Source organism: Lissotriton helveticus, chromosome 4_1, assembly GCF_964261635.1.
Source record: "Lissotriton helveticus chromosome 4_1, aLisHel1.1, whole genome shotgun sequence".
Lineage (NCBI taxonomy): Eukaryota > Metazoa > Chordata > Amphibia > Caudata > Salamandridae > Lissotriton > Lissotriton helveticus.
In genome coordinates, this window is record NC_136063.1 from 306,332,480 (window position 1) to 306,347,814 (window position 15,335).

General features: G+C 42.4%; 1 protein-coding gene across 3 annotated transcripts in view; it reads left to right on the top strand.

Annotated features, from left to right (window-relative positions):
- Positions 1-15,335, top strand: part of LOC144828554 (methylmalonyl-CoA mutase, mitochondrial-like) — a 268,618-nt gene that overhangs the window by 154,813 nt on the left and 98,470 nt on the right. For all 3 annotated transcript variants that reach the window (XM_078686829.1, XM_078686831.1, XM_078686830.1), the window contains exon 9: positions 5,311-5,426. In XM_078686829.1, coding sequence (XP_078542955.1) covers positions 5,311-5,426 — 116 coding nt within the window. The remainder of the gene's footprint in view (positions 1-5,310; positions 5,427-15,335) is intronic.

Here is a 15,335-nt window from a genome sequence, read left to right on the forward strand (position 1 = left end):
ATCAGCCTACCACTTCCATATTTTTTGTGTTTCTGAGGACATCCCAGTGCCTTAAAAATCAGAATTTCCAGCCCCATGGGGAAATCAAGGCCTGATTCCATGCCCCAACAGAGGGCGGCGAAGTCGCCTTCGAAGCCTTGGCAATGTCGCACTTAGCCGCATGCACAAGGGGGACGCAATCATCCCAGTGCGCCAAAGCCTGTAGCGAGTGAAGTATACCCGGTGGTGGTACTAGAATTGTATAAGTCGAAGTCGCGTCGTAATGGCCGCACGGCGCGGATATTCAAGGGCCTCAACCCAGTCGTCTTCGTCAAGTGGACCCTAAGTCTTCCTGCCAGGCCGCTCTGGTCTTGTGGAGTCTGGTGTGACTATTAGTGACTAAGGTGCAGTATAGTGCCGTGTTTTTGTGTGCGCGCCCATCTCTCCTAAAACACCTTTGCCTCAATGGGGCTAAAGTCAGGAATAGTGCCTAGCTGGGCAAGGCATAGGGAGAATGTGTGATGAAATTGAAGATATTTATAAAATTGGGATCGGGGCATTTAAAAGTCGGATTGAAGCTGTTGGAAGGACTTAAGGGTCAGACCGTGAAGAACATCGCCAACCGTTGAGATCCCAATAGTGTCCAAGCCTACAAACCCCAGGAGAACAAGCAATTGGGGTAGGAGGCCATTGCGCCAAAGAGGAGTCTCCTTAGTCTTCCTCACCACCTGATCTTGCGCAGTGCCTGTCGCCTAATCACAAAAACCGTCCGGGTTGCGGGTGGTAGCGACTGGAGTTTTGCACTAGAGTATAGGATCATGTGTAGAGATTTCTACGTCTATCGCCATACCACCAATCGTTTAAGATGAGGAGATGGGACGCTGTATGGTAGACCTGGATGTCGTGGACTGAAAGCATGCTCGTAGTGCTACCTGCACGGTGCCCCACCCCAAAGGAAGTGACTAAGGACTGAATTTAATTGCCAAAAGCATGTATGTGGTATCGTGTAAGCATTGTTTTCGAGTTGATAGAGTAGGCAGGGTAGCGAGACCATTTTAAAAATGGCTGATCTGGCGAACCGTGTCAGGGGCAGATGTGACCAGCAGCCAACCTGTTGTCTAATCTGAGGCAGCAGAGAGGCTAGATTTTTGGCCCAGGAGCCGAGTTGGGACGCCGACAGGGATACCCCAAAATACTTGAAGCCATCTGGCAGCACGGTCACCTCCTGTGTCCAAATCCCAAGCTTATCATCAGCGCACAGAGGCCACAGGAAAGACTAGCGAGCGTTCTTATAAAGTCCGAAGTTTTGGCCTAAATTTTCCGTTATTCGAAGCAGATGTGGGCCGGATCTATTTGGGCGTGTGAAAAAGAATAAAACATCGTCAGCATAGAGCGCTATACGGAAACCTCACATGACCACTGGTAGCCACATACCTGGGCGTTGATTCGTACCCAGGCCACAAGGGGTTCCATGGCGAGCGCAAGTAGATATGGAGATAAAGGGCATCCCTGCCCAGTGCCTCTTACAATGTGCAACGGCTGGGATGTCCGTGTATAGGAGGCAAAAGTATTTAAGAAGTCTAGGGCCTATGTTTAGGCAGCCCAAGTGTTTGAAGGGATAGGTCCAGCTGAGGGAATCGAAGGCCTTATCGATATCGACGAGAAGGAGTGCAGCTGGCAAATCCAGCCGATCTACGGAGGCAATGGCATTGTGTGCGCGACGAATATTGTGTCGGGTGGTGCGGCTGGGCATAAAACCTGCCTGGTCGGGATGGACTAATGTTTGAAATGTGTGGGACAATGCGGTTTGCAATGATTTTGGCCAAGAGTTTGGCCTCCACATTAAGTAAGGAGATTGGTCTATATGAGGCATGCAGTTCTGGGGGTCGGCCCAGTTTCAAGAAGATAACTATTTCGGTGTGATGCGTGTTAGCCGGGAGGTGGCCATCCTCCACAGCAGCATGGAGTGCCGCCAAATAATGTGTTGATATTTGGGGAGGAGTATTTCTTGTAAAACTCACACGAAAACCTGTTTGGGCCCGGAGTTTTACCTGAGCGCATATCGGCAAGAGCATTCTGAACCTCTTCTGTTGTAACCGGGGCATCTAGGTCATCGCGCTCAGAATTTGGCAGGGATGTCCTAAGGGTTTTGGCAATGTCCCAGACCGAGACAACACACCAGTCGAACTGTAGATATCAGAGGGTTAATTAGTGGAAACATCATGAAAAAGCACACTTAAACCCCTTGGTAACAAGGGATATATTTTAAAAATGTATTTTTAAAATCTACAACCTATTCAAGTGCATATGAATGGTAGTTATGAAAAAGATCAGCATGCCAGTATCCACAAAGATTGTAAGGAGGGTAAACAGTAAAATATATTGCAACTTACTGATCAAGTCCTAAGGCTTTCCTTGTACCAATATTTATAAACCCACTCTCTCCTCTTTGGCTAGGTAAACTAACCTTCGAACCATCTAAAGGTCTAATTCGAGTTTCAAAGAGGGATCACACCCACATGCCTCCTCTGTACAATTAAGGCAATGTTCAGTGAAAAAACAGCATCTGCTGTTCTAGTCTGCATTGAAAGGAAGGCTGATAAGCCCACAGTGTGAAGGTTAAGTGCTCCTCCATGTAGCCTTCAGCACTGCTTGGGCTTGAACCTGAGTCTCCGGCACGAAGTCCCTTCTATTTTTTTCAGACTCAGTTATTAGTTTATGTATCATGTCTATTCATTGTTGAATCTTTCAGAATAAACAATTCGCAGAAAAAGACCTTGGCACCCTTTCACTTACTTACATTGTATGAAATGTTACTTTTGTTTTAAAAATAATAAACGAGAAATGGACTCGTCAATTTTCCATGAAACTTTGACATGGAAAAGAGTAATTGGAACATGAGATTTGATTCATACGAACTAATCTATACTAATATAACAAAGCGAGAGCCCAAACCTTTGAGGCGGGTAATTTCAGGAACCACAGCACCAATCACAACACCCAATACAGCGTTGGAAAGGGCAGTTGCAGCAGGCTATGCAGACGCCCACCATATACATTTAAAAGGTAAAAGAACCGTGCCAGCAAAGTAGTCCCTTGTGGGCGTGTCTGCGTTGTGCTGTGGGCGTGTGCTGGAGGCGTGACAAACGCTGGGGGCGTGTGGTATGTTCCGCCCTTCATGCCATGTCTCATATCGTGTGCTAATCACACCCTGCTCCCTTTACATACCCCTGCACCCCATAATCATAACCCACCCTTACTCCTTAAAATACCCCAACACCCTTAAACACTAACCCATCTTAACCCTATAAATATACTCTGTACCCCAAAACCCAAACCTATCCCTAAACCTTAAAAATAACCCTGTACCCCAAAACCCAAACCTAGCCCTGAACCCTATAAATACCCCTGTACCTCAAAACCCAAACATTCCCCATAACCCTAAAAATACACCTGTACCCCAAAACCGAAATCTAACCCTGAACCCTAAAAATACCACTGTACCCCAAAACCACCCCTGAACCCTAAAATACCCCTGTACCCCAAAACCCAAACCTAGCCCTGAACCGTAAAATACCCCTGTACCCAAAACCCAAACCTAGCCCTGAACCCTAAAAATACCCATGTACCCCAAAACCACCCCTGAACCCTAAACATATCCCTATACCCCAAAACCCAAACCTAGCCTGAACAAATTTCGTAAATGTATGCGTGGTAAAAGCCTATAAAATGTAATGCCATGCCTTATAATGGCATTGCGGAGTCATGGTACTTTCGTAATGAAAGTATGCGGAGTGATGGTATGCGCAAAGAAAGTTGCGTAAAAATGGGTGTTTACCACTGTACCCCAAAACCACCCCTGAACCCTAAAATACCCCTGTACCCCAAAACCCAAACCTAGCCCTGACCCCTTAAAATACCCCTGTGCCCCAAAACCCAAACCTACACCTGAACCCTAAAAATACCCCTGTACCCAAAAACCCAAACCTAGCCCTGAACCCTAAAATTAACCCTGTACCCCAAAACCCAAACATACCCCTGAACCCTAAAATACCCCTGTACCCCAAAACCCAAACCTAGCCCTGAACCCTAAAAATACCCCTGTACCTCAAAAACCCAAACCTAGCCCTGAACGCTTAAAATACCCCTGTACCCCAAAACCCAAACCTACCCCTGAACCCTAAAAAATACCCCTATACCCCAAAACCCAAACCTAGCCCTGAACCCTAAAAATACCCCTGTACCCCAAAACCCATACCTATCCCTAAACCCACCCATGTACCCCATAACCCAAAATTATATCTGAACCCTTAAAATACCCAAAACCCCCAAACATATACCTCTTTACCCCAAAACATATACCCCTATACCCATACTTACCTTATCCAAACATTAAAAAAAACATGCTTTTACCATTCATGCATTTACAACGAATTTCGTTGTAAATGTATGCGTGGTAAAAGCATATAAAATGTAATGCCATGCGTTATAATGCGTTATAATGGCATTGCGGAGTCATGGTACTTTCGTAATGAAAGTATGCTGAGTGATGGTATGCGGAAAGAAAGTTGCGGAATAATGGGTGTAATGGGTGTTTACCCTCCCCCGGTAAGTACATTGGTGGCACGGCGGCCCACATCTCCAGCAACATACTCATATTTTTTCACCACCCATTAGAAAAATGCACAGGTCTCTCTCATTGATGGGCAGCACCGACATACACTTTTAGACACACCTCCCGCCGCAAGTTCTAGAATTGCGAACTTTAGAGCTTGGGAGCTACGTTCGAATCTTGGCATCAGCTCAACATCCTGTGATTCCTGGCTAATCGCTTTGTCTCCCCGTGCCTACCACAGATGAATGTGTTCTTCTGTAATGTAAATTGTGCTCATGCCATGTTGTCGAGTTTGCTCTATATAATATTGCAAGGAAAAATAAAGTAGGGAAACTCGAGTTCACACACTACTGAACGCGCACTCTTAAGTGCATCAGCAGAGCACTGTGAATCGGAGCGTTTCACAGGCCTGTCACAGACAAGACATGCTATCAAAACGAAATCCTACAAAACCATATACTACTGGCCGGCAGCAACTCATACCTGGACAACGTCGGGACGGGCCGCTAGTAAGAATATATTTAAGCAGACTTGATTATCGTGAAACAAGGATCAATAACATGAATAAATGTGTTTTTTATTTTTTGCACCTTTTTCTAATTATCAATATGCATAATAAAGCAAGGGGCTGCAAGAAAGAAAAAAAACATAATAAGGATAACAAAGGCAGCTAGACAAATATCTTTCTTCAGCTTTTATGTTTTTTCTCTCTGCAGGTAAAAGCTTGCAGGGATAGTGTAGCAGCACAGCGTTGCCTTGATGCCATTACTGAATCGGCTGCCACAGGAAAAGGTAATATTCTTGGCCTTGCAGTGGAAGCAGCACGTGCAAGGTAAGACAGCATGTCAATTTCTCAGTTATATAAACCATTTTAGACCCAAGTCAGATTGTTTTTTGAGTCCTGCAATCAGTTTTTAAATTATCATCTTGTTCTCTTCTCAGTTTATCTGTGTACCATTTTTGACCATCATTTATCCAATAATTTGCTTTCTAAGACCAGCATTTCTTTTTAGTTCTCATTAGATCCCAAATCAGTTGCATATATCTGTGTGTGTGTGTATATATATATATGTGTATTTTATTATTTGTGTATATATATATTTATATTTTATATAATTATAATATTATATAAATAATAAATATATAATTATATTACCTACTGGCGGTCGCCAGTAGGTATATATAGTTAGGATTTTTTTTAATAGGGATTTCTGAAAATTCTATGTTGAATAACTTTGGCGTTGATGAACTTTACAGAAAAACACAGTCACTGGATGAGGTCATCAGTGATGTCAAATGAGATGTCATCAGTGCTGTCATCAGTGATGTCATTTGAGATGTCATCAGTGATGTCATCAGTGATGTCACTGACCATGTCATGAATGATGTAATATGTGACATCATCAGCACTGGATTGCGGGTGCGCCAAATATAGTTAGTCCAACTAACTATATAGGAGCAATTTCAATGGTTTTTTATATGTTAATTCCTAACTATATAAGGCCTGAAACCTATGCTTTTTCAGTGAATTTCAATGGTTTTTTAAATGCTAATTCCTAGCTATATAAGGCCTAAAACCTATGTTTTTTTCAGTGAATATATATATATATATATATATATATATATATATATATATATATATATATATATTACTGAAAAAAACATAGGTTATAGACCATATATAGTTAGGAATTAGCATTTAGAAAACCTTATTTTACTCACACAAAACCATTGAAATTCCATATATAGTTAGTTGCACTAACTATATATCGCGCACCCGCAATCCACTGCTGATGATGTCACATATTACATCATTCATGACATGGTCAGTGACATCACTGATGACATCACTGATGACATCATCTAGTGTCTGTGTGTTTTTGTAAAGTTTAAATACGTTTTACATATTGAAGAATGACTGGATGGATGGAAGACTGAGTGTGTGTGTGGCTGGCTGGGAGGTGTGTGACGCTGTGCATATCAATGTGTACTTGTATCAGTGATTGTATAAGAGAGTAAGTATGTGTTAGTATATGTGTGAAAAGTATGGTGTTCTGTGTTTAACTATAGATGAGGAAATCGAAGTGTGATTGATTCTTCACAGGACTGACTAGGTGTATGAGTGCATATGATAGTGTTCTAATAATAACTGACTGTATGTATGAGTAATTGTATGGGTGAATGAGTGAATGTGTGTGTAGACGTACGAATCAGTGAGTGCGTATGTAGTAACTGGTATTGGTGTGTCATGATGTCATCAGTGATGTCATTTGAGATGTCATCAGTGATGTCATTTCAGATGTCATTAGTGATGTCATCAGTGATGTCACTGAAGTATGGTGTTCTGTGTTTAACTGTATAGATGAAGAAATGGAAGTGTGATTGATTCTTTATAGGACTGACTTGGTGTGTGAGTAACTCCATGGATGAGTGGCAGTGTGTGACTGTCTGCATAGGTGTATGAGTGCATATGATAGTGTTGTAATAATGAGTGACTGTATGTATGAGTGATTGTATGGGTGAATGAGTGAATGTGTGTGTAGACGTAGGAATCAGTGAGTGCGTATGTAGTAACTGGTATTGGTGTGTCATGATGTCATCAGTGATGTCATTTGAGATGTCATCAGTGATGTCATCAGTGATGTCATCAGTGATGTCATCAGTGATGTCACTGACCATGTCATGAATGATGTAATATGTGACATCATCAGCAGTGGATTGCGGGTGCGCGATATATAGTTAGTGCAACTAACTATATATGGAATTTCAATGGTTTTGTGTGAGTAAAATAAGGTTTTCTAAATGCTAATTCCTAACTATATATGGTCTATAACCTATGGTTTTTTCAGTGAATTTTCAAGGTTTTGTAAATGCTAATTCCTAACTATATATGGTCTATAACCTATGGTTTTTTCAGTGAATGTCATTGGTTTTTTAACAGCTAATATCTGTAGCTGTAAAATGTATTCTTCTTTAAATCCAAAAATATATTTTATATGTTTATTAATAATTTTTTTTTTTTATATTTTTTTTTCTTCGTTCCCGCTTCGCGAATCGGGAAGCTTCCCGTTAGCTGACCTTGATGCCGCGAAATAGACCGCGAGCCGGTAAACGTTTCTTTACCGCAACTGCCGCGTTAGAAAACAACATCGTGACGCCTCCCGTCCGCATGACGTTTCGCGTTGTCGCGTGATACGTCATATGACGTGCTACGTTAGCGAACTGGTACGCTTACCGAGTCGCAAAGCACAGGTTTCTGGAAGCAAACCGGGAGGCCCTGCAAAGCGCTTAACGTAAACACAGCAGGTCATGTGACTTGGTAATAACACTTTTCATTGGTTCATTTCACTTTTGGTTTCCTAATGATGTAAGACTAGGTCATATAATCTAAAATGAACACTTTTCATTGGTTGAGAACTATTGTTTTTCCCAAATGATGAAAATCCCTCCTTCTTTCCTCACTCTGACTTTCATCATTGTGAGAGAAAGACCCTTTGTTACCAGTGAGCAATGGCTTCTTTAGTAGCTTCAGCTGGTGCTTCCCCACCACCTCCACCACATCCAAGGAAGAGTGGACCACCTGCTCAAGTTATAATTCAGCAAGAAGAGGAAGAAGAGGAACAGGACGACGAGCACGAAGAGAGGCACTTTTTGCCTGAGGAGCCCAGGACGTCTCACCGGAAAGAAAACTTCATTTGGCAATTTTTTTAAATTCCCAAAGGTCAGAAAAAAGTAAATGCAAGATACGTAACTTGCCTTATATGTCAAGATAGACTGTCCAGAGGGACCGACAAAAAATACAGTTTCGGAAACTACACAATGCATCGCCATATGACTAGGTGGCATCCTAACAACTACAGTGCTGCACAGTTTCGTAACGACCTAGATAATCTCCCTATTATGGCCAGAAGATCTGTTGTACCGGAAGTAACGGGACCAGAGGGCAGGGAGATGGTGCCAAATATACAAACGAGATTTCATGAAGTAAAACAAGTCTGCGTATATTGCAGTGGATTCATTTGCTACGGAGAAAGAAGCATCACTCTGATCAACATAGCTATTGACTATCATATGCAAGTTTGTACGAAACGCCCCAAATAATAAATACTTTTTTTTTGTTTTGTTGCTCCTGTTGAGCCCTTTACAATGAACCGTTTTCATTGCCCCCTCCAAGAAAAACCCAAAAAAATATAAAACTGTTCAGAAAAATTCAAAAAAAATAAAAAAATGTTCAGAAAAATAATAAAAAAAATATAAAACAACAAAACAATAAAAAAAAGTTCTTTTCAGAACTACCTCCCCGTTATTAAAAAATTGGTACAATATTTGGAACTGTGCCAACCTCTATTTCTCGTAGTTCGCTTCCCAGTTCGCTCGCCGGTACGCGAACCGGAAGTGAACCAAAATTTAAAAAGAACAGTAAGTATAAGGGAAGGAAACAGACACTTATGTTAAAAGAAAGACAGCTATAGGGGAGTAAACTAGAGATACTATTACCCGTAATCCACTGCTGATGATGTCACATATTACATCATTCATGACATGCTCAGTGACATCATCAGCAGAGGATTGCGGGTTTTTTGGCAACGTGCCTTATCCACGGTTTAATAACGCTGCCTTTTGCTTTATATAAGTTTTCAAATTGTATGAAATATATACCAATAGGTCGTTATGAACCTTTAGGTAGTGCTTTTCTTCATGAGGTCTGGTCGCTTCCATGCACATACAGATGTTTCAAAGATGATCAAGAAGTTTATCTGAATGGAGAGGAATGCACTGAGACGCCAGATCATTCACTAATGTGTAGGCACATACAGTTACACGGTTCATGCAACAAACACCGACCAAATATGGCTTGCGTGTTGCAAGGCACGCCAGTTCCTGCTATCATCCCCACGTTCAAGTTGTTGGAAAATGGTAGTTATTTGATGCTCAATAATGAAGATTGTTCTGGGTTAATTAAAACTATTCCTTTTATCGTAACAGTAAGTGAACGGGTTATTTGCTGCAGAAATGTTCTATTTCCTCCCACACATGAACATAGGGAGTTTTCAATCTGGCCACAAATACCAACCTTGGGAGCAGATTTCAACGGCATGGCAAGAATAAGAGCTCTTTTGTCTCAGAGAGAGGTGGCCTTGAGTTCGGCCCGTGAAACTTTCGTGCTTCACATAGCGAACACCCGTACAGAGGTGCAGACCCTTTTCAATACTGATTCGCCTTTCCATTTCAGCAAGATGGTTCGGACTATCTTTAACGCGTCCTCCACAAAGGCCCTGGCGCACTTTTTTAAAGTTGTTACCAGTGGTCTCGTGACTTCATTTGAGAAAATCTTTGGAGTCATCCCCGCTTTCTTTCATTCTATTTTTTCCACTGTGCTTCGTGGATTCCCAATTTTACTTGCATTACCAGCGGACGCTCTTGTGCTTTTTTACATTTTTAAATATGGATGTCCCTCCTGTGCAAGCTCCCGCCCTGCAGCTGCTGACACTGTTCCGCAATCGCATGCTAGAATATTATGGCACAATGCCGTTGCCGATATTAAGCACGGCATATGGATTATCTTTTCGATTCTCCTACTTCACCTGTGTCCAGCCTGTATTTCACTGCCTGACCTGTGATTTCGATTGGGCCATTGATTTGTGTCTCTGCGGACCGGTTTCTCCTGACGTCGACTTTAATCAGCTGATGACTCCTATCATTACTCACGAGTTGGTTTGTCCTGGCGAAAGGATTATGGCTGTGGCATTGATGCATGGACTAATTGGTCCCTGGAATTTACTGGCGGCAACACAGTCTTTCTTGGAACAGAGCTTTCTTGAAAACCCACCGAGCTGTCCTCTGATGGTGATAGAGGATCCGGTGCTGGGAGAGCACGTATGTTCTTTTCCGCTTTTAAATTGGATGGCTGAACTCTTTTCGGATGAAGACGGTGACTTCCTATTGGAGGCTGTTGCAGCTTATTTTGCATACACAGTTATGTCATAGACCTTTTTCATGTTTGATATGCTGAGTACTAGCATTTCATTGACAATTCATTGACTTATTTGTCAAGTTTTTATTATTTAGCTTGCCTATTGGCTTAAGACTCGATAAAGTACTTGGCTGTTTTATTTTTCTCTAGCATTAAATTTTCCTAGTTTTTAATGTTTTACCTTGCGGACCGTCCACATATAAAGTTGCAATCTGCTCTCATGAGATGGCACTTCTATTATCTTATTCAGTTCGTTTCCGGATCATGGGGAGGTGTCATCTAGGTCCTGGATATCTTTACACCGTGTTAAGTTAGCATGGGCTCATTACCGGTTTAAACGCCATTTTTCCTTTTTTGCAACTTCTGCACACGACACTTAGTTGTTGCTTTAGCTTTCAACCTAGTAGTTCATCGTGGTTTACATGAGAATAATATGTTATTGCTCTACTATCTGCTTTGCTTGTTAAACTATATCTGTACAGCGAGTGCTGAAGTTTCAAGAACAACACGATACAGAATTGTTATGAGGTCTGATCTGGTAGCCCGATGTGCCTTTTGTAGGTCTCAATATATGTGCTTCAGTGGCCATTGAGAAATTAACGTTCAAAAAAAGATATATATCTGTAACAGCGGACCGGGAAGCGCTCCGGTTCGCGGACTTTTCGCGCAACGGAGCTTTGTGAAGCGAAGCTGATTGGTTCTCCGGCGTCTGTAAACATTCCAAACAGTCCGTAGCGGCCGCCATCTTGTCTCTCGGTAGGATCGAGAGACAAGAGGAGGCCAAAGCGAAGGGGCAAATGACCATAAGGGGGCATAGTAGATCCTCGCTGACCCCCTAGGTTTGATGTGGAGGTTTTAAAAGGGCCCCGCGGGGCAAAAAAAATAAATAATAATAATAATCGAACGGCTGAATGGATTTGCACGAAACTTGGTAAAATATTAGGGACTGGTAGCCCGATGTGCCTTTGCTAGGTCTCAATATATGTGCTCCAGTGGATTTTGAGAAATTAACGTTCAAAAAAAGATATATATCTGTAACAGCGCTCCGCTTCGCGTAACGGAGGTTTGCGAAGCTGATTGGTCATTCTGTCACTGGGCTATAGTTGGGCTACATCTGGCTGATATTTGGGCTACATTTGTTTTTTTTGTCTCTGGCGGCCATCTTTGGGCTACATTGGGCTACATTGGGCTTTATTGGGCTTCATTGGGCTACATTGGGCTACATTTGGGCTCCAACATATATATAGGCCAATGTAGCCCAATATATATTTTTCAAAGTTAATTTTCGTAAAAACCACTGGAGCATATATCTTGAGACATAGCAAAGGCACATCGGGCTACCAGTCCCTACAATTTTGCCAAGTTTCGTGGAAATCCAGTCAGCCGTTCGAGCTAAAAGTGAGTCCAACCGCCCTATGGAAATGAAGGAAATGAATGGGTAATTTGTAATTAGCAAATAGCTAATCGCAAACTAGGAATGGTAAAGAATCGCTATTTATTCCTTAAAGTTCGCTATTTAGGAAATGCAAAAAACTTTGATGATACATATGGCGGTTCATCTCTAACAAGATAAGAAGCATAGGGATACATTTATGATGACTGGCGCATCAGCAGGGATGTGTTAGTCATTCTGTGCCGCTGTTCCGTCACCTATGGTGTGCTGCATTTACAATGCGGCGCATCATGGGGCAAAAACAGCACAGATGCGTGATGTATCTGTGCCGTAAAGGTGGCGCATTGCTGGAGTTGTATCGCAAGTGTGATGAAGCTCCAGCAAGGGTCGGGGGTGCCCCTGTCGCAGGGTTTCTGTTCTCACACAGAACTGTGGACAGAGGATTGGAACCTCGGCGAATTAGGGTGCCCCAAAACTCACCTTAGTAATCAAAAACCCCTTAGCAAGCTAGGTACAGTGTCACATTGAATATAACAAACTCTCAATGTTTAGACAATCCAGAATATGAACTTATTAGTACCTCAGGATACGTGGAACTCATGAACAGTCGGTCGTTATATATTTCTTAGAAACCAGAACATGGAGTTAAGAAGAACACATGTGTATTTGAAATGTTTATTTACTAATGCCGTCTTCTCAGGCGTAGTATCTTAGATAATACAAGTACACATATTATCAGTAGCAAAATTACCAGCATAGTTACTAGTACATAAAAAGCGAATGGTGACAGTATGTTAACATGCTGTAAATGAATAAGAGTTATCAACACTTATAAGCAGCCACGGGCCGTGGAGGGAGTTACGGTGGGGCAGGGAGGCGGGGAGGGGGAGGGGCAGGGTGGAGAGGGCTCCACCCTGCCCCTCCCCCTCCCCGCCTCCCTGCCCCACCGTAACTCCCTCCACGGCCCGCGGCTGCTTATATCTCACCCTCCCTAATACACATATTATATTATTTGCTAAGAAGGTCTGTTTGTGTTGGTTTAGGGCGTGCCCATACTTTAGTGTCTTAGATTTGAAGGAATCACATCAGCATACACCAGCTCTCTCTTCATGTGAACCGCATCAACTGTTGTGTATGTGTGTTCGGCAAAGCAATATAAAACCCGCCTCATGCCCAGAATTGGCAGAAGCTGCACTTATGTTATGAGTATGAAGTCGTGGAGATCAGACCTCATAACAATTCTGTATCGTGTTGTTCTTGAAACTTCAGCACTCGCTGTACAGATATAGTTTAACAAGCAAAGCAGATAGTAGAGCAATAACATATTATTCTCATGTAAACCACGATGAACTACTAGGTTGAAAGCTAAAGCAACAACTAAGTGTCGTGTGCAGAAGTTGCAAAAAAGGAAAAATGGCGTTTAAACCGGTAATGAGCCCATGCTAACTTAACACGGTGTAAAGATATCCAGGACCTAGATGACACCTCCCCATGATCCGGAAACGAACTGAATAAGATAATAGAAGTGCCATCTCATGAGAGCAGATTGCAAGTTTATATGTGGACGGTCCGCAAGGTAAAACATTAAAAACTAGGAAAATGTAATGCTAAAGAAAAATAAAACAGCCAAGTACTTTATCGAGTCTTAAGCCAATAGGCAAGCTAAATAATAAAAACTTGACAAATAAGTCAATGAATTGTCAATGAAATGCAAGTACTCAGCATATCAAACATGAAAAAGGTCTATGACATAACTGTGTATGCAAAATAAGCTGCAACAGCCTCCAATAGGAAGTCACCGTCTTCATCCGAAAAGAGTTCAGCCATCCAATTTAAAAGCGGAAAAGAACATACGTGCTCTCCCAGCACCGGATCCTCTATCACCATCAGAGGACAGCTCGGTGGGTTTTCAAGAAAGCTCTGTTCCAAGAAAGACTGTGTTGCCGCCAGTAAACTCCAGGGACCAATTAGTCCATGCATCAATGCCACAGCCATAATCCTTTCGCCAGGACAAACCAACTCGTGAGTAATGATAGGAGTCATCAGCTGATTAAAGTCGACGTCAGGAGAAACCGGTCCGCAGAGACACAAATCAATGGCCCAATCGAAATCACAGGTCAGGCAGTGAAATACAGGCTGGACACAGGTGAAGTAGGAGAATCGAAAAGATAATCCATATGCCGTGCTTAATATCGCCAACGGCATTGTGCCATAATATTCTAGCATGCGATTGCGGAACAGTGTCAGCAGCTGCAGGGCGGGAGCTTGCACAGGAGGTACATCCATATTTAAAAATGTAAAAAAGCACAAGAGCGTCCGCTGGTAATGCAAGTAAAAATGGCAATCCACGAAGCACAGTGGAGAAAATAGAATGAAAGAAAGCAGGGATGACTCCAAAGATTTTCTCAAATGAAGTCACGAGACCACTGGTAAAAACTTTAAAAAAGTGCGCCAGGGCCTTTGTGGAGGACGCGTTAAAGATAGTCCGAACCATCTTGCTGAAATGCAAAGGCGAATCAGTATTGAAAAGGGTCTGCACCTCTGTATGGGTGTTCGCTATGTGAAGCACGAAAGTTTCACGGGCCGAACTCAAGGCCACCTCTCTCTGAGACAAAAGAGCTCTTATTCTTGCCATGCCGTTGAAATCTGCTCCCAAGGTTGGTATTTGTGGCCAGATTGAAAACTCCCTATGTTCATGTGTGGGAGGAAATAGAACATTTTTGCAGCAAATAACCCGTTCACTTACTGTTACGATAAAAGGAATACTTTTAATTAACCCAGAACAATCTTCATTATTGAGCATCAAATAACTACCATTTTCCAACAACTTGAACGTGGGGATGATAGCAGGAACTGGCGTGCCTTGCAACACGCAAGCCATATTTGGTCGGTGTTTGTTGCATGAACCGTGTAACTGTATGTGCCTACACATTAGTGAATGATCTGGCGTCTCAGTGCATTCCTCTCCATTCAGATAAACTTCTTGATCATCTTTGAAACATCTGTATGTGTATGGAAGCGACCAGACCTCATGAAGAAAAGCACTACCTAAAGGTTCATAACGACCTATTGGTATATATTTTATACAATTTAAAAACTTATATAAAGCAAAAGGCAGCGTTATTAAACCGTGGATAAGGCACGTTGCCAAAAAACCCGCAATCCTCTGCTGATGATGTCACTGAGCATGTCATGAATGATGTAATATGTGACATCATCAGCAGTGGATTACGGGTAATAGTATCTCTAGTTTACTCCCCTATAGCTGTCTTTCTTTTAACATAAGTGTCTGTTTCCTTCCCTTATACTTACTGTTTTTGGTTCGCTTCCGGTTCGCGTACCGGCGAGCGAACTGGGAAGCGTACTACGAGAAA